The sequence below is a fragment of the Squalius cephalus genome (genome assembly GCF_949319135.1).
Source record: "Squalius cephalus genome assembly, chromosome: 25".
Taxonomy (NCBI): domain Eukaryota; kingdom Metazoa; phylum Chordata; class Actinopteri; order Cypriniformes; family Leuciscidae; genus Squalius; species Squalius cephalus.
Genome location: NC_137146.1, coordinates 30,219,674 through 30,240,761, shown reverse-complemented (window position 1 = coordinate 30,240,761; position 21,088 = coordinate 30,219,674). Strand labels below are relative to the sequence as shown.

The 21,088-nt window shown below is 40.4% G+C and overlaps 1 protein-coding gene across 1 annotated transcript in view; it reads left to right on the top strand.

Moving 5' to 3' along the window:
* Positions 1–21,088, top strand: part of lancl2 (LanC lantibiotic synthetase component C-like 2 (bacterial)) — a 62,585-nt gene that overhangs the window by 5,293 nt on the left and 36,204 nt on the right. Inside the window, exons 3-5 of the mRNA XM_079863176.1 lie at positions 15,640–15,757; positions 16,979–17,186; positions 19,849–19,996. Coding sequence (XP_079719302.1) covers positions 15,640–15,757; positions 16,979–17,186; positions 19,849–19,996 — 474 coding nt within the window. The remainder of the gene's footprint in view (positions 1–15,639; positions 15,758–16,978; positions 17,187–19,848; positions 19,997–21,088) is intronic.

The window sequence follows — 21,088 nt, the reverse complement described above, 5'->3', positions numbered from 1 at the left end:
TGAGAGCAAATGTTCAGTCAAAGTCAAAGCCAAATATGACATGTTAAAAGTAGTTTTATTGAAACCAGCTATTTCAGTGAACAGTTGCAAAATCAAATGAATAAATAATAAACAGGTTTCTTCACATTAGGGCTGCACGATTATGACAAAAATCATAATTGCCGATTATTCCCTTCGAATTGTTATTTGCGATTTATTAATTATGATTATCAAAGTTTACATTGAATATATATAAACAAATTTTGTGTAAACATGTTATAATTTACCTATATATACACACATATATATATATACTTTTCCCCTTTACTTAACATGAATTGTAAGAATATGACTAATAGTAAAGACTAGTACTAATAAATAAACATTAGGCCTATGCTAAAGCTATTAAATAGCAGTCCCAAACTAGTTTTTGTTAATACAATGTTGGTATGAGCCACTACAGTCATTTAAAAATATAAAAAATAACACAAAGAAAAATAGTGGCATTTTGGGGTTAAAATGGAAACGACAGTTACCATGGTGAATAATACACAATATTAACAATAACTGTTAATGAAACATGGAAACTGCTCCTGGTGAATAGAATGTAAATCATACCTGCATTACTTTTATTTCGTGTAATTTACAACATAACAGCGTTGCATGCTCGTAGTTAAGTTGGCTTGAGAGAGCCAACTTACTGATATTGTACTTAAACATATTATTATTATTCTTCTGAGACTAAAAAAAACTAAATGGATCTCCTCCTAGAGCTTTAACTCTACATACTCCAAACTCGGCTCAAATTGATCTGACTCGAGTTGCTCTATCTTTTCAGACTGATCGGACTTACGGTTTTCCTAAAAATGATGATCAAAACTCGGAAAAAAACATTTGAATAAAAATTGCGGAATGTTCAGGTTTTTTAAACTGCCAAACTGCCAAAAATTCAAATTTAAATCCCTTGAAACCCTAAACTAAATCAAACTGCCAAAAATTCTAATCTAAACTCCTTGAAACCCTAGACTTAAGGCCCGTTCACACCAAGCACGATAACTATAAAGATAACGATAAAGATAACTATATATGCGTCCACACCAACGACCGATAACGGTCTTTTTATTCTAAGCATGCGCGCGCCCGGATGATCCAGATCCATTTTAAATGCGCGAAACCTTTAAATTAGAGTGGATTCTGATTGGCTGTCAGTGTTTTATCGTTCGACAGCTGGAAAAAAATCGTTCTGAAAGTGATCCCAACGATATCGTTCCTCATATCTTTATCGTTATAGTTGTGGTGTGAACTCTGTTATTCTTTAATATGGAGAACGATTTTTAGAATTATATCTTTATCGTTATCTTTATAGTTATCGTCCTTGGTGTGAACGGGCCTTAAATCAAACTGCCATTCTATATAATATAAAAGCCATTGAGACTAATTTAAACTAATAAACTCATCTATCTACTTCAAACTATTTTAAACTTCAAACTACTTTAAACTTCAAACTAAATTAAACTTTAAACTAATTTAAACTTCAAACTACTAAATTTACTTAATTTAAACAAACTCTAAACTCATACACTTATAAACTAATTAACTTATAAACTCATGAATTCATAGACTTATGAACTCTTAAACTCATTTAAACTTATAAACTCTAAATTCATTTAAACTTGTAAACTCTAAACTTGTTTAAACTTATAAACTCAAAACTCAAAAACTCATACACTTATAAACTCATCAATTTATACACTTATAAACTCTAAAGTCATAAACTCTGAGTGTGTGTGTCTGAGTGAGTGTGTGAGCGAGTTAGTGTGTGTGTGTGTGTGTGTGTGTGTGTGTGTCCATCTATCTAACTTATTTATCTATCTATCTGTCATAAACTTCAAACTGCTGTAAACTACTTTAAACTTCAAACCACTTTAAACTTCTTAAGATTAAAGCTTCCAGCTCCCAAGCAACTCCATAGCAACCAAACTTGAGTACCCTAGCAACCGTTTTGCAAGACCTATATCTCTGTATCAGAACATCGTATAGAGATGAGGTTTGGCTCTTTTGACTCATGCTAGACATGCTACACATGCTAGCAGTGCATAGCTACATGCTAATAGCGATTAGTTAAGTGTTAAATCATGCCAAGATCATGCTAAGAACTCTATAAAAACTCCATAGTAACCATCTGTGACAACTACCAACCACCTAGTAACACCATATCAACCGCCCTGAATACCTTAGCAACCACCTAGCAACACCATAGCAACCACCCAGAACACCCTAGCAACTGCCTAGCAACACCATAGCAACCACCCAGAACACCCTAGCAACCACCCAGAATACCTTAGCAACCGCCTAGCAACACCATAGCAACCACCCAGAACACCCTAGCAACCATCTAGCAACCACCCAGAACACCCTAGTAACCACCCAGAACACCCTAGCAACCACCCAAAATACCCTAGCAACCGCCTAGCAACCACCCAAAATATCCTAGCAACCGCCTAGCAACCACCCAAAAGACCCTAGCAACCACCCAAAATATCCTAGCAACCGCCTAGCAACCACCCAAAAGACCCTAGCAACCGCCTAGCAACCACCCAGAACACCCTAGCAACCACCCAAAAGACCCTATCCACCACCGAAAATATCCTAGCAACCGCCTAGCAACCACCCAAAAGACCCTAGCAACCACCCAAAAGACCCTAGCAACCACCCAAATATCCTAGCAACCGTCTAGCAACCACCCAAAAGACCCTAGCAACCACCAGAAATATCCTAGCAACCGCCTAGCAACCACCCAGAATACCCTAGCAACCACCTAAAATACCCTAGCAACCGCCTAGCAACCACCCAAAATATCCTAGCAACCGCCGAGCAACCACCCAGAACACCTCAGCAACTGCCTAGCAACACCATAGCAACCACACAGAACACCCTAGCAACCGCCTAGCAACAGCATAGCAACCACCCAGAACACCCTAGCAACCATCCAGAATACCCTAGCAACCACCTAGCAACAGCATAGCAACCACCCAGAACACCCTAGCAACCGCCTAGCAACACCCTAGCAACCACCCAGAACACCCTAGCAACCGCCTAGCAACACCCTAGCAACCACCCAGAACACCCTAGCAACACCCTAGCAACCACCCAAAATACCTTAGCAACCGCCTAGCAACACCATAGCAACCACCCAGAACACCCTAGCAACCTCCTAGCAAAAAAACGTTCTGGTCCAAACTTTCTCAAGCCAACTTAAAGTTTGTCTCGACGAACTTTCGCATCTAGTTTCTTTTGCGCTTGATCAGTGAGGCGATACACAGCGCGCGCCGCCGCATTTGCGCGTGCAATTGAGTGTGCGCTACGAGAACAGGATAACGGCTGACAGGACAAGAAAGTCCGTTTTTCTGAGGTGAAAGACTTTATTTCAGCGTACACTTATGTCACTGCCTGCCTGGTAGTTCCTATTGTGCTGGGTTTCTGAAGTAGTCATGATACGCCTCTCGTAACATAACATGCTCTAAACATGCACGCAGAGTGAAAGAGGAGGAGCGCGGGGATCACACTTTTATATCGATATATCGCCCAGCCCTACCCTAATGGCAGACCAACTGAAACAATGAGCAATTAAAGACATTTTAGGATGATTTTAGGCGAAATGGCTGAAAAAAATCATAAATATAGTCACTAATATTATTTAGTGGTTTATCACCTTTGAATGGTGCACTTCAGTGGTGTCCTACCTGAACGAATCCACCTCTTAATATGCTTGTAATAGCGCACAGACTGTAATTGCTGTTTGGTTGTGCGCCGGCAGTCCCAGGGTTAATGTGGTGAGCTCAGGAAAGGACGGGAAGAGACCATAGACAGTAAAAGAAATGGACACAGCGACCCCATTGGATTCAACGGAGAAAAGTGAAGTCAACTAGAAGCTCTTCTTCCTGATGGCTGAGCGACTGCGCAGACTCACACTGAGCTCGACGACGTAGATGTGACGTGAGCAACCCGTCTGTCTTCTAGTAGCTGTGCCGAGAGAAATCTGAATCATTCCCTTTAGAAGCTTTTGCTAAGTATTCTGATTAATTATTTTGTCATTGTGCCTCCACGTCCCCCCGATCGCCCGTGAGCTTCTCCTCCTGTCCATACGGTAATCTCTCTACTGTGCGACAGAGAGTCGCGTGGTTATGACGCAATCGTTAGCCTATTTTTACAAAAACTGCTTCTACGGGGCCATAACGTAAGATACAAGGTAATGAAGCCTTTTATACATTTTCGTGTTTCTTTATAAATAAATAATGGACAAATGGAGTCTTTAAACGCCTCAGATGTAAAGTTATTCACTGTCAAAGTGACGCCAAAATGAATGGGAGTCAATGGGATGCTAACAGCAGGGGATGGTCTGCTAATCAATGGCGGCGCCCGGGGAAGCTTCAGTGTTTTCCGAATGATTGCCCCCCTGGTAGAGAGCAAAACGAGCGAGTAAGTTCATGTCCCTCGTCTGACGTTCTTCAGACGACAAAAATAAAGTTTCGATCATAAATTTACAAGAAAAATTAAGAAGAAAATCATATTCATTACGGAAAAACCAGACAAAAATAAGCATTATACTCATCAGAACTACTGATTATTTTTTACACAAAATCCATCCTTATTTCTTTCCTCCAGAAGACTTCTGTTGCACAGGTTATCTGTGTGTTTCAGTTCCAACAACGAGTGTTTTCTAGCGAGGCTAATGCTGAGAGTCGAGTGACTCGAGTGAGAGCTGAGAGTGTGCGCTCGACCGAAGCCGTGGACGGGGACAGTCTCCGCTAACCGTGACGGTGTACAGCTGACCCGTGCTCTCACACACAGCTCTGAAGGAGATCAATGACATCAGCCAGACTCTCGCCTTCTCGATCAGACACGGCATACATTACAGTCAGCTCTGCTTTACCCGGACAGATCGAGGACAGCGCCGCGACTCTGAGCTGGATAAACCTGCTGGGGGTCGAGGAGGGAGAGAAACATTCATTTGTGGGTTGAAAAACTATTAAATCTACAGGAATATATTTTAGTTTATGCAGTTCGCTACAGATACGGTTAGCTAGCTCTGACTTCTAGTGGGTCTACTAGTACGCTTCACGCTCTGACCATCCAATCAAAGGACGTGAAAACGCTGACGTTACTGTATGCCTGCTAGATGGCCCCACTGCAGTCTAATCGAAATCTGATTGGCTGATTAAATCTGACTGATCATCTGATTGGTTAAAGCAACAGTTTCATTGCCGTTCATTTTAAGTTACAGTCAAGTCAAGTCAAGTCATCTTCATTTATATAGCGCTTTTAACAATGTAGATTGTTTCAAAGCAGCTTTACAGAGAGAAACGTATAATTTAAGGTAAGATTGTTTCAGCTTTTTAGCGGTTCTTTAATAAAGTTATTTTCCATCTAAAGTTAGTTTTGATTGATTTGCTTTCGTTGCAACGATCATTTGTTATTAAATTAGGGGCCGCTAAGACGACACCATTCTCTCTACACAGACTTTAAACGCGAACCTGTGAGAAACGCTGATGGCGTTCACATGCGCATTAAGAACTGGTTCAATAGTTATGTGCGTTTGAATATGTGTGTGCAGGTTTGTTATTCCCTACAAACCAAGCCTAAACAAATTACTGGTGTTTCCTTATAGTTTTGATTCAGAATTTTATTTTTATTTTATCAATTCGGGGTAGATACGCGAATTGAGTTTTCCCGACGACGCTTTATCTGTAGAGTGGTAGAGGGATCCTCCATAGGGAGAGACTAGTTGGCACTTCAGCACTGCGTTGTCATCGGGTCCAGGCGAAGGGCCTTCATCAGATCTGGATACGGCCTGGATCCGGCAGGCTGCGGGAAAACCTCGGGATAAACACAGACACTAAAATTAGCGTAGATGCCATTCTTCTCATGATGTAACGAGTACATCAGGATTTATGGGAAGTGTTCCCGGTTCCGGCTGACCTAATCTATGCAGCCTAACATTAAATTATAGAAGTCTATAATGTATTATGTGAAAGCTAGGTCAAAGAGATGTGTCTTTAATCTGGCTTTGAACTGACAGAGTGTGTCTGCTTCCCGGACAATGGTAGGAAGACTGTTCCAGAGTTTTGGTGCTAAATAGGAAAAGGATCTACCACCAGCAGTCGATTTTGATATTCTAGGTATTATCAACTGGCCGGAATTTTGAGAGCGCAATAGACGTGACGGACTATAATGCGTTAAGAGCTCGCTCAAGTACTGCGGAGCTAAACCATTTAGTGCTTTGTAAGTGATCAGCAATATTTTAAAATTGATGCGATGTTTAATAGGGAGCCAATGCAGTTTTGACAGAACCGGGCTAATATGGTCATACTTCCTGGTTCTGGTAAGAACTCGAGCTGCTGCGTTTTGAACCAGCTGTAGTTTGTTTATTAAACGTGCAGGGCAACCACCCAGTAGAGCATTACAATAATCTAGCCTTGATGTCATGAACGCATGAACTAATTGTTCCGCATTTGTCAATGAGAGCATATGGCGTAATTTAGATATATTTTTAAGATGGAAAAATGCAGTTTTACAGATACTAGACACGTGACTTTCAAATGAAAGATTGGTATCAAAGAGCACACACACACACACACACACACACACACACACACACACACACACACACACACCCAGGTTCCTAACCGACGACGAAGACTTAACAGAGCAGCCATCAAGTGTTAGACAGTATTCTAGATTATTACGTGAGGAAGTTTTTTGTCCAATAATTAGAAACTCTGTTTTTTCAGAATTTAGAAGTAGGAAATTACGAGTCATCCAATTTTTTATATCCGCTATGCATTCCGTTAATTTTGTGAATTGATAAGTTTCGTTAGGTTTTGAAGAAATATAGAGCTGAGTATCATCGGCATAACAGTGAAAGCTAATGCCATGTTTCCTAATGATATCTCCTAATGGTAGCATGTACAGAGTGAACAGCAGCGGTCCTAGTACTGAGCCTTGTGGTACGCCATACTGAACTTGTGATCGATGAGACATCTCATCATTTACTGCTACAAACTGATAACGGTCAGATAAGTATGATTTAAACCATGCTAGTGCAATTCCCGTAATGCGAACATAATGTTCTAATCTATTTAAAAGAACGTTGTGGTCAATGGTGTCAAACGCAGCACTAAGATCGAGTAACACTAATAGAGAGATACAACCACGATCGGATGATAAGAGCAAATCATCTGTGACTCTAACGAGAGCTGTCTCGGTACTATGGTACGGTCTAAATCCTGACTGGAAATCCTCGCAGATATCATTTCTTTCTAGAAAGGAACACAGTTGTGAGGATACTGCCTTTTCTAGTATCTTTGACAGAAAAGGTAAATTCGAGATCAGCCTGTAATTGACTAATTCTGTAGGATCAAGTTGCGTTTTTTTAACAAGCGGTTTAATCATAGCCAGCTTAAAGTTTTTTGGTACGTATCCTAGAGACAAAGACGAATTAATGATATTAAGAAGAGGATCTATGACCTCTGGAAGTATTTCTTTCAGTAGCTTAGTCGGTATAGGGTCTAACATACATGTTGTAGATTTAGATGATTTAATGAGTTTAGTAAATTCTTCCTCTCCTATAGCAATGAATGAATCAAATTTTTCCTCAGGGAGACTACAATGCACTGCCTGATGTGATACTGTAGTAGACGGTTGCATAGTTATAATTTTGTCCCTGATATTATCAATCTTATAAGTGAAGAAGTTCATAAAGTCATTACTGCTGTGCTGCTTGGAAACTTCTGGGCTTGAAGCTTTCTTTTTCGTTAGTTTAGCCACCGTTTCAAATAAATACCTAGGATTAGCCTATGTTTATTTTCTTCTAATAGGGTTGAAAAATAAGCAGATCTAGCAGCTTTTAAAGCCTCTCTGTAAGCAATAGAGCTCTCTTTCCATGAAATGCGAAATACCTCTAGTTTTGTTTTCTTCCAGTTGCGCTCCATTTTTCTGGCTGCTCTCTTAAGGGCCCGAGTGTGCTCATTGTACCACGGCGTTGGACTATTTTCTTTAATCTTCTTTAAGCGCAATGGAGCAACTGTGTCTAAAGTGCTGGAAAAGAGAGAGTTAAACGTTTCTGTTGTAATATCGAGTTCTTCTAAGCTATCTGAGATGCTGAGATGATGAAACTGATTAGGAAGATTATTAATAAAGCAATCTTTAGTAGCAGAAGTGATAGGTCTCACATATTTGAAACACAGAGTCGGCTTTGCAGCCTTGGCTAAGTGCAAATTACATGAGACTAGATAATGATCTGAGATGTCATCGCTCTGCTGCAGAATTTCAACGGCATCAACATCTATTCCATGTGATAATATTAGATCTAGAGTATGATTACGACGATGAGTAGGTCCTGACACGTGTTGTCTAACTCCAATTGAATTTACAATGTCTTTAAATGCCAATCCCAATGCATCTTTTTCATTATCGATGTGTATATTAAAATCACCAACAATTAGTACTTTATCTGCAGTCAATATTAATTCTGATAGAAAGTCCGCAAATTCTTTGATAAAGTCTGTATGGTGCCCTGGTCAAGTCAAGTCAAGTCAAGTCATCTTCATTTATATAGCGCTTTTAACAATGTAAATTGTCTCAAAGCAGCTTTACAGAGATAAGCGTATAATTTAAGGTAACAGAGATTGTTTCGGCTTTACAGCAGAGTTAAGTTATTTCCATCTAAAGTTAGTTTTAATTGATTTGCTTCCGTCGCAATGATCATTTGTTATTAAATTAGGGGTCGCTAAGACGACACCATTCCCTCTACACAGACTTTAAACGCGAACCTGTGAGAAACGCTGATGGCGTTCACATGCGCATTTAGAATGGGTTCTATAGTTATGTGCGTTTGAATATACGCAGGTTTGGAATTCCCTACAAGCCAAGCCTAAACAAAATACTTGTCTTTCCTTATAAATTTTGATAAGGAATTTTATTTTATTTGTTGCTTTGGGGTAGGACCGCGAGACGAATTTTCCCGACAACGCCTTATCTGTAGAGTGGGAAAGGGATCCTCCATAGGGAGAGACTAGTTGGCACTTCAGCACTGCGTTGTCATCGGTCCAGGCGAAGGTCCTTCGTCAGATCTGGATACGGCCTGGATCCGGCAGGCTGCAGGAAAACCTCGGGATAAACACAGACACTAAAATTAGCGTAGATGCCATTCTTCTCATGATGTAACGAGTACATCTGGATTTTTGGGAAGTGTTCCCGGTTCCGGCTGACCTACTATATGCAGCCTAACATTAAATTATAGAAGTCTATAATGTATTATGTGAAAGCTAGGTCAAAGAGATGTGTCTTTAATCTGGCTTTGAACTGACAGAGTGTGTCTGCTTCCCGGACAATGGTAGGAAGACTGTTCCAGAGTTTTGGTGCTAAATAGGAAAAGGATCTACCACCAGCAGTCGATTTTGATATTCTAGGTATTATCAACTGGCCGGAATTTTGAGATCGTAATAGACGTGACGGACTATAATGCGTTAAGAGCTCGCTCAAGTACTGCGGAGCTAAACCATTCAGTGCTTTGTAAGTAATCAGCAATATTTTAAAATTGATGCGATGTTTAATAGGGAGCCAATGCAGTTTTGACAGAACTGGGCTAATATGGTCATACTTCCTGGTTCTGGTAAGAACTCGAGCTGCTGCGTTTTGAACCAGCTGTAGTTTGTTTATTAAGCGTGCAGGGCAACCACCCAGTAGAGCATTACAATAATCTAGCCTTGAGGTCATGAACGCATGAACCAATTGTTCCGCATTTGTCAATGAGAGCATATGGCGTAATTTAGATATATTTTTAAGATGGAAAAATGCAGTTTTACAGATACTAGACACGTGACTTTCAAATGAAAGATTGGTATCAAAGAGCACACCCAGGTTCCTAACCGACGACGAAGACTTAACAGAGCAGCCATCAAGTGTTAGACAGTATTCTAGATTATTACGTGAGGAAGTTTTTTGTCCAATAATTAGAAACTCTGTTTTTTCAGAATTTAGAAGTAGGAAATTACAAGTCATCCAATTTTTTATATCCGCTATGCATTCCGTTAATTTTGTGAATTGATAAGTTTCGTTAGGTTTTGAAGAAATATAGAGCTGAGTATCATCGGCATAACAGTGAAAGCTAATGCCATGTTTCCTAATGATATCTCCTAAGGGTAGCATGTACAGAGTGAACAGCAGTGGTCCTAGTACTGAGCCTTGTGGTACGCCATACTGAACTTGTGATCGATGAGACATCTCATCATTTACTGCTACAAACTGATAACGGTCAGATAAGTATGATTTAAACCATGCTAGTGCATTTCCCGTAATGCCAACATAATGTTCTAATCTATTTAAAAGAACGTTGTGGTCGATGGTGTCAAATGCAGCACTAAGATCGAGTAACACTAATAGCGAGATACAACCACGATCGGATGATAAGAGCAAATCATTTGTGACTCTAACGAGAGCTGTCTCGGTACTATGGTACGGTCTAAATCCTGACTGGAAATCCTCGCAGATATCATTTCTTTCAAGAAAGGAACACAGTTGTGAGGATACTGCCTTTTCTAATATCTTTGACAGAAAAGGTAGATTCGAGATCGGCCTGTAATTGACCCTGGTGGCCTGTATACAGTAGCCAGCACAAATCTCAAACGTGATTTATCGTTTACACTATATATTTTTACATTAAGCACCAATGCTTCAAAAGAATTATATTTAAAACTTGATTTCTTAGTGGTTTTGAAACTATTACTATAAATTACAGCAACACCTCCCCTTTGCGTTTCGGACGAGGCTCATGTTTATAACAGTAATCTTGCGGGGTGGACTCATTTAAAGTAATGTAATCGTTTGGTTTTAGCCAGGTTTCTGTCAAACACAGCACATCTAGGTTATTATCTGAAATCATATCGTTAACAACGAGTGCTTTTGAAGTAAGCGATCGAATATTCAGCAACCCAAGCTTTAGCATTTGCTCATCTGTAATATAGCTGTTTTTTATTTGTTGAACATCAATTAAATTTTTAACCTTAGTTGGGTTTAAACGTTTTTTGGATTTCCAAATTCGGGGAACAGACACAGTCTCTATATGATGATAGCTAGGTGAAAGAGGCTCTATGTGATGGGATTTATCTGACCTTGGTGACGCGAGGCAGAGGCCGCTAGCAGACGGTCGGTTAAGCCAGTCTGTCTGCTTCCTGACCTGAGCCCCAGATTGTCATGTTTGAGCTATGAGCCATATTACTAGAGAGAAGAGCAGCACCATCCCAGGAGGGATGAATACCATCTCTTTTCAACAGGCCAGGTTTGCCCCAAAAACTTTTCCAATTGTCTATGAATTCTATATTATTAAGCGGACACCACTTAGACAGCCAACCGTTAAGCGAACACAATCTACCAACTATCTCATCACTCCTGCGAACAGGAAGGGGGCCAGAGCAAATTACAGTCCTTGACATCGTACTTGCAAGTTCACACACCTCTTTAATATTAATTTTGGTGATCTCCGACTGGCGGAGTCGAACATCATTAGTGCCGACATGAATAATGATCTTAGAGAATTTACGATTAGCATTAGCCAGCACTTTTAAATTTGCTTTGATGTCAGGCGCTCTGGCTCCCGGCAAACATGTGACTATGGTGGATGGTGTCTCTATTTTCACGTTCCGTGTGATAGAATCGCCAATAACTAGGGCACAATCATTCTCAGTGGGTGTTTCACTGAGCGGGGCAAATCGATTTGTTATGGTAATCGGAACGGAAGAGTGGTTTTTAGATCCGCGACTAGAGCGATCCCTCACTGTCACCCATTTGCCCGGCTGCGCAGGCTCTACTTCAGCCGGAACCACGCCATGTAAAGTGTTCACTATTCTATGCGCATCCAAAACATCTAAAGCACTAGCACTCTTACTATCCTCAATTAAAGTTTGGATGCGTGTTTCTAATTCTGAAATCTTCTCTGTCAACCTAACTGTCTCCTTACATTTATCACATATAAATCCTATATTGTCGACAGAGAAGGCTATACTAAACATGTGACATGAAGTGCAAGTGACAATAACAGGACAAGACATTACTCACCGTGTTTGTTGACTGATTCTTACTCACCTGAGCTTTTTATGAACTCAAAGGCGCGGACGCGCGAGAGAAAAATAAATAAATAAAAATAGCTGAGCGCACGGGTGGCGCGTTAACAGGCTAGCGAATTACTAGCGTTTTGTGCTAGTAGTACTAATAACAAAAGCTAGCGATTTCAGGTTAATCTGAGATGTTGGGTAAAATGTAGTAGTATAAACAACTAGAAATGGTAGTAAAATGATGGTTCAAAACAAAGAAATATAAGGCTAAGACGGAGCTTACAGCACCGAAGCACACAAACACACTCACAGCAGGCAGCGAGGCAGACAGGAGCAATCGATCGGCAGACAGCAATCGGCAGACAGGAGCAATCCAATCCAACCAAGTCATTAATTCACATAAAACGCGTGTCTTTAAAGGCTTTGTCAGCAAATATTGTGCAATAGTAATACAGGTGCTGGTCATATAATTAGAATATCATCAAAAAGTTGATTTATTTCAGTAATTCCGTTAAAAAAGTGAAACTTGTATATTATATAGACTCATTACATGCAAAGTGAGATATCTCAAGCCTTTATTTGTTATAATTTTGATGATTATGGCTTACAGCTTGTGAAAACCACAAAATCAAAATCTCAGAAAATTTGAATATTACATGAAATCACACAGTAATTACACAGTGATACCATGGTCATTGAACCAGGTTTTGGTTCTTTTGGCAGTGTGGGCCGGTGCAAATCCTGCTGGAGAATGAAGGAAGCATGAAGTGCTCTGGAAATGTCCTGGTAGACGGCTGCGTTGAGTGGACCAACACCAGCCGATGACATGGCTCCCCAAACCAACACAGACTGTGGAAACTTCACACTGGACTTCAAGCATCTTGGATTGTGTGCCTCTCCATTCTTCCTCCAGACTCTGGGACCTTGGTTTCCAAATGAGATGCAAAATTTGCTCTCATCAGAAAAGAGGACTTTGGTCCACTGTGCTTTATTAAATCCAGAGTCAAAGCAGCCGTCTACCAGGACATGTCCAGAGCACTTCATGCTTCCTTCATTTTCCAGCAGGATTTGCACCGGCCCACACTGCCAAAATAACCAAAACCTGGTTCAATGACCATGGTATCACTGTGTAATTACTGTGTGATTTCATGTCATCTAATTTTCTGGGATTTTGATTTCGTGGGTTTCATAAGCTGTAAGCCATAATCATCAAAATTATAACAAATAAAGGCTTGAAATATCTTACTTTGCATGTAATGAGTCTATATAATATACAAGTTTCACTTTTTTTAACGGAATTACTGAAATAAATCAACTTTTTGATGATATTCTAATTATATGACCAGCACCTGTATACTTACATATGAAGCTGCACAACTGTGTTCAACACTGATAATAATCATAAATGTTTCTTGATCATCAGATCATCATATTAGAGTGATTTCTGGAGGATCATGTGACACTGAAGACTGGAGTAATGATGCTGAACATTCAGCTTTGATCACAGGAATAAATTACACTTTACTGTATATTCACATAGAGAACAGATGATTTACATTCTAATAATATTTCACTGTTTTCACTGATGTTATTTTGGAAATACACGATGACAGTGTCATACTACCTTGGAGTGCCATGCAATACTATATCAGATAATCATGGTATTACTCAGATACTGTTACTGTGCATCTACATCTAACACACACGATTTAAAACCATCTTTATGTCTACATCTCTGTTTTCCCCATTGTAGAGGAAAGATCAGAAGTTTTTTATCCCAGTATGCCTTATTTTCCCTTTGTATTCTCCGCAGTGGTTCGCGGTTCAGCAGGGTCTCTTGTTTCCGTCCCTCAGCTGTCAATCATCTCTCTGCAGGAGAACATGTTCATTATTAGATTTGGTTCAGAGACTGCAGCAGCAAAGTTGCCGCATCGCTCCCTCTCTATTGCAGTATTCTTATACCGTAATGGCATAGTGGGAAGAACATTTTCTCATTCAACCAACAATGTCAACTACATCTTGTTTTTGTGCATTTATTTTTTTAAATATATTGACTGCATCTGTCAAGCTCAACCATTCAACCCTGGGAAATATACATTACAAACATGTTCTGCAACATAGGCGAACATGCAGATGTGGGCTTGAAACATCTGCCCCTAGTGGACATTAGTGGACATTACTGGGATTATTTCCCCCACAGTTCCTTAGGCACTACCGTGTTTACTTCGGGTTAATGTAAGTTTGCGCGTGTCAGTGTGTTGCTGTAGTTTCTGTCCGCAGGTGAGTGTGTTACAGGCCAGGTTTGCTCCTCATTAGGATTCGGCTCACACACTCACTGCTGCAGCAGAACCAAAGAGCCATGGATTCGATCCACCTTCACTCTCCCGTGACCAGACTTCCAGAAATAGCAATACACATTATGATTTTCTTTTTTTTTGTACCATTTTCAGCATATCACAGATGACAGTTAGTTCAATATACAATTAGTAGAGCTGCACCATTACTCGTTAAAAGATCGTGATCTCGATTAAAACACCCATGCAATCTTATTCCTTAATTACAACGATTCTCCTGTGTCTATTAAAGCTTTGACGAGTGCGATCACAGCGAACTCTCAGATCTGTGTTCTGATCCAGAGAGAGCCGTTGTCATGTATAGATATGAAACGGCTTCTTTTAAACCACACAGTGTCATTATTTCTGTCTTACAATCATTCATATCATCACATCAGTACTGGAATACAAGATTATAGTTCAGATATAAACACTGATGTCTACAGTAGAGATCAAAATAGAGTAAATCACCTTTTGAAAATAACCTGAATCTTTTATTACACCAGTAGGTGGCGACAAGTGACTGTTAAAAATGTTTGTCATTGAATCATTCATGCAAGAGATTCGTTCAGAAATGCTGATTCATCCAGTAATGAATCAAGTGAAGTCTTTAAAAGTGAGTCATTCATTCAAACTGATTTTTAAAAATAATTCAAATTAATTAAATATTTTTTAATAGATCATTTTGTCCAAACCTCTAGTAAATTACGTTATTTTGTGGTGCGTTTAGAATCGGGGGAGAATTTCCATTTACAAATAAAAATCGTGATTCTTAATTTATCCAGAATCTCATGCAGCTCCAGCAATCAGCCTATTCTCTTTTTGTCTCTTTCTGACTTTATTCAATGTCAAACGTTTGCAAATATTCATGAAACGACTCTGTTATCATCAAGCTTCTCCGAGCAGTGGCTCAAGGCTGAACCGAGATGTTGCACCGCAAGCTCATGAAGTCTCTGAAGTGCAGTTCATGTTTAAGGGTTAGAAGTGTGTGTGTATGACATGGATATGCACATATTTTAATTAGTGATTTTTCTAATTTGATGGATATTCCACAGGGCTCTGTATTTGGTCCGCAAAAGTTTCGAACACTGCTTGGTCTATTGCGCTACAATACTCAGAGCCAGTGTGCCTTTATGCCAACTAATTATAAAACTAATTATGTTTGCCAAATTAATCTTGGAAGCTTACTTACAATTTTTTTCCTTCTCTGGAAATAGATCAGTGATGCATTTCAGAGGAAAGTGCAAAGCAAAATCAAAGATCTTCTTCAACAAATGGAGGAGGGCCTGAAGACGGCAGATCCGCACGATTCCTCCGCCTACACCGGCTGGACGGGTGAGAGCGCGCCGCTCATCACACTCTACGGCACTTTCAATTCATAGAGTAAAGTTGGTGTCCCATTTCTTTTTTTTGTGTGTGCAAAAAAGGCACAAATCCCAGCGTTGCTCGTAAAATGCTGTTACTGCGCGATTTCCTCGTTAAAAAAGAAAAACCTTCAATTAAATTCTTGAAGAAAGTAACAGTTACAGTTACATTTAACTGTCAAATGTTACATTTAACATTGTCAAAGTAACATTTCCCACTGGGAAATATACATAGTAATTTACTAGGAACCATCATTCTGTCTGAAAGTCCCGACTGATACTTTAATTTAGGCTTAACTGTTGCCCGTTCTGATGTCATTTTTATCCAATTGATTTTATTGAATTAAAAATGTAATAAAAATATTTGTATTATAATTTTTTATATTTTCATTTTATTTACTTTTTAATGTTATGCTCTATATTTTACATTATTTATTAGAAATAAAAATATGAATTACTTAATTTATGTTTTTCCTAGGGCTGTCAAACGATTAATCGCGATTAATCACATCCAAAATAAAACTTTGTTTTTACATAATATATGTGTGTGTACGGAGTATAATTATTTTCTATATATAAATACACACACATGCATATATATTTAAGAAAAATGTGTTATTTATACAGTATATAAAATATTTATATATAATATAAATGATTTATAATATAAATATATATACACAGTATATACATGCAAATATTTCTTAAATATATACATGCATGTGTGTGTATTTATATATAGAAAATAATTATACACCATACACACACATATATTACGTAAAAACAAACTTTTATTTTGGATGCGATTAATCGCGATTAATCGTTTGACAGCCCTAGTTACATTTTTTTTTTTTTATTATTGTTAATGCTTTGTTTATGATGATGTTAATTTCTACAAAATTGTGAAACGGCACAAATCAGGATTTTAGACTGTATTTGGATAGTTTCCAATCCATTTTTCCTCATATGCCGAATATCATAGGTGTAAAGTCCAGGGGTCAGAGAGTAAAAGTCCTGCCAAATGTGTATTCCACCCATGAACTTTCACTAATTAGTTCAATCTTCTGGCTGAGAAACTGCTAATTAGCAGAAACTGAGGAGGACTTTTACTTCCTGAGCCTGGGCTGTACACCTGTGCCTAATGCGGTGCATGCAGAAGCTGTGTGTGCTGAGTGAGTGCTGTGACCGGCAGGCATCGCCCTACTGTACCTGCAGCTGCACCGCGCCACGCAGGAGGGCCAGCACTTGCAGCGCGCGCTGGATTACGTGAAGCGCACCCTGAGGAGCCTGAGCGGCCGGCGCGTGTCCTTCCTGTGCGGAGACGCCGGGCCTTTAGCCGTCGGCGCTGTCGTCCACCACCAGCTGAAGAACCAGGCCGAGTCACTCGACTGCCTCACCAAGTCAGAACCTCTTCACACTTTCGTTTAGTCTGTTTTCTCTGTAGCTTTCTCTGCTTGCTCTTAGCACGTGTGGCTTGGAGGAGCTAGCTGAGATTTTGCAAAGAGGGTGTGTGTAAAGGTGGGAAAAATACCTATAACAGGGTTAAGCCAGGGGGTGTGCTATCTAAATGTGTTACTTAGAAAAATAATTAATTACATTAAATTAATCAACTTTATTTAATCATAAGTGCCCTTATTATGTTATTTTAATGGTTCCTAGTTTTGTTTTCGGAGTCTCTTAACACAGGTTTACACGCATACAAGGTCAACAAACACTTTAATTTTCTCGTGATACACATTGAACATCATTTAATTTATCAAAGAGTCTGAAACGGTTCGTTCAAAGATTCAGTGTCTCTAAACCCCGCCTCTCTGAGAGCTGCTCTGCTCTGATTGGTCAGATGGCCCAGTCTGCTGTGATTGGTCAGAAAGCAAACGCTCATTATCATATCTGAGTCTCAGCTCTTGATCTCAGTGATGCGAACAGTAACGATGGCGTGGGTTTTACCGTATCAATCTCAGAAAACAGCGTCTTCTCCACACAAACAACACGAACCAAACTCTTCCAGTCTCAGATAAACTAGTGTTTGAGGGCGGGGCTAAGAGACGCTGCTCAGCCAATCAACACCACAGGCTGGCATTATGCTAATGAGTTACAAACCTACACAGGATCAGCAGGACGAGAGACTGAATTACTGACGACTCGCTTCAGTTCAGAATCACTTCTTTCTTTTAGGAGAGAAAAACTCAATTTATCTGCGCTTTGATCTGTGAATCTTTACAGAGCTTTTACATTCACCAGCAGCTTAATTACACACTACATGACTGGGAATATTTTAAAAAGCGTAATTGGGGCACTTTACCAAATTGATTAGCTGTCATTAATTTGTACTATGTTATCCACTAGGATTTCCAGAAATTGGCATCGGCCACTGAAACAGCCGGATGTTGAGCACTAGAGTTTGTGCTGCACTCAGATACACACTTCATCTGTTTGCAGAATAGCGGAGAGGAAAGCATTGATTTGGATTTGATTGAAGAGCTGCTTTCTCTCCTGTGAGGCGTTTCAGTGTGTGAGAAACAGATGCTGGTGTTGTAGTGAAGTCTCTCGCTCATCCTTCTGTGGGGAGTGTGTTATTCAGCAACTGCATGCGGTGCTCTCTCTCTCGCTCGCACTCTCTCTCTCTCTCTCTCTCTCTCTCTTGCTCGCTCGCTCTCTCTCTCTCTCTCTCGCACTCTCTCTCTCTCTCGCACTCTCTCTCTCTCTCTCTCTCTCTCTCTCTCTCTCTTGCTCGCTCGCTCTCTCTCTCTCTCTCTCTCTCTCTTGCTCGCTTCGCTCTCTCTCTCTCTCTCTCTCTCTCCTTGCTCGCTCGCTCTCTCTCTCTCTCTCTCTCGCACTCTCTCTCTCTCTCTCTCTCTCTTGCTCGCTCTCGCTCTCTCTCTCTCTCTCTCTCTCTCTCTCTCTCTCTCGCTCGCTCTCTCTCTCGCACTCTCTCTCTCTCTCTCTCTCTCTCTCGCTCGCTCGCTCGCTCTCTCTCTCGCACTCTCTCTCTCTCTCTCTCTCTCTCTCTCTCCTCTCTCCCTCTCTCCCTCTTGCACTGTCTCTCTCTCGCTCTCTCTCTCTCTCTCTCGCACTCTCTCTCTCTCGCTCGCCCACTCTCTCTCTCTCTGTCTCTCCTCTCTCTCTCTCTCTCTCTCTCTCTCTCTCTCTCTCTCTCTCTCTCTCTCTCTCTCTCTCAGCATGAGTCTGATTAAATATCCAGTGAACCCTCAAATATTGAGCTTATTTTGCTCTCAATAGATTGTGTTTTTCATACACAGGTTTCAGTTAAAGGGGTGGTATAATGCCTTTTCACAAGATGTAAAATAAGTCTCTGATGTCCCCAGAGTGTGTGTGTGTGAAGTTTCAGCTCTAAATACCCCACAGATATTTTTTATAGTATGTTAAAATTGTCACTTTTTGAGGCTTAGTAAAAATGTGCAGTTTTTGTGTCTGTCCCTTTAAATGCAAAAGAGCTGCTGCTCCCGGCACAGGGGGCGGAGCTTGTGTGTGTGTGTGTGTTAGCATCTCAAAAACGTTTAGCCTTTTATGTCAAACCGGAGTCAGGACAAAGATGGAGAGACTCGAGAAGAAGAGACAACATGTAGAAGCAACAGGACATTTCTGAATGGTTAGGTGATGAGTTTATGAAGCTGATGTGTAGTTATCTTCTAGTCATTGATTAGCATATTCTGTCTTGATAATCTATAAATCGTGTTCCGGGGGCGGGGTTTATGTAAATTTTAGGGTTTGTGATGCCACTAACCTGTGAAGAAGCTCATTGTAGTCTCTACCAGCCGTTTGTTGTAGTCCTTAAACAGCGATTTCTGTAAAAGCAAATATCTCCCTTTGCTCTGAACTTTGAGCGTCGTAACTTTGCAGATGTTGTTTATGCTCAAACAGCAACATTACACACTAACTAAAGCTAGAGAAATCAAATCATGATCAACCACCCCAAGGAGACATTCTACACGATGTTCTAATATTAACCTGATGTGTGTCATGTTTGGCTGCAGATAGTGTTGTACAAAGATAAGAGAGATTGATCTTGTTTCTTCCATGTCTCCTCCTGTGTTCCTCCAGACTGCTGGCGCTCCAGCGCTCCGTCCTCAGCCCAGACTCTGACGTTCCCGACGAGCTTCTGTACGGACGTGCCGGCTATCTTTACGCCCTGCTTTATGTCAACAAAGAAATCGGGCCGGATGTGGTGGATGAGACCACCATCGCCAAGGTGATTGTCAGCTTTCACGCTATTCATAATCAAAATATATTCATGCATAAACGTGCTCGATGGTGTTTTATGCCCCCAATGGCTCCTTAGAGGCAGCTAACCCTACCCTCAACCTTAAACCTACCCATCCCTTCGCTGCCTGGAAGGCGACGTTGGGGGCATAAAACACCAAAGACCCATAAAGGTGGAGCATAAAGTCCATGCAAAAGTAAAAACTCATCTTTGATCACCAAAATGACATATTTAAAAAAAAAAAAAAAACTTCATGCCTTAAAATATCTTGAATGTAACTCGACACCCTTGCCTCATTTAGTATGCGCGGTTCTATGAATATGCAAATGACCCCCCGCCTCCACTTGATCTGATTGGTTACAAGGTAGTTTGTGACGTCAGAAACACCAGCGATTTCAAAGCGTGTTTTTGAGACTGTCTTTGGTTCACTGCAGTTTTAAGGAGGAAATACTCAGCAATGCTGTCGACTTATGAATTTACACATGGTTTGTCTTAAAACATATTAAAAACACCACATAGACACATAAACTACATTAAAAGCTGGATTTACACCACAGGGGACTTTAAACTTGCATTGATAAAATGCATTACAATACATCCATTGATAAAGCCGCAGTTTCTCTGTCTCTAGAGAGCATCTGAACGTCTGTTTCTCACAGATGCATTAAACCCGCTGACCTGACTGTAGATGTTCAGCTTCTCGTGGGCAGCTTTACGGTACGTCATGCGTTAGAGTCCTGTGCGCTGGCCACCGTCCAGTTCTGCAGCGTCTGTGGGCAGAGCTGATGAGGATGCCAGAAAACAGGTGGAGAAAGATTTCTTGATGACAGCCGCTGCTGAGTATAACACACCGTTGCCATGGAAAACAGAGCGTTGCTATGGAAAACAGAGCGTTGCTATGGACGCAGGATTCTAACCGCAGAGACGGAACGGACTATTTTCTTTAGCGGAAGCAATACAATCGTTTTTAAATCAATATTTTGTGTCAAATTATTGATTTATTTGGTAGGTAGCGTGTAATAAGCGGATAATGTAGAGTGAGGCGGGTGTTATAGCGAATACACCCCTTCAGGATTCAAG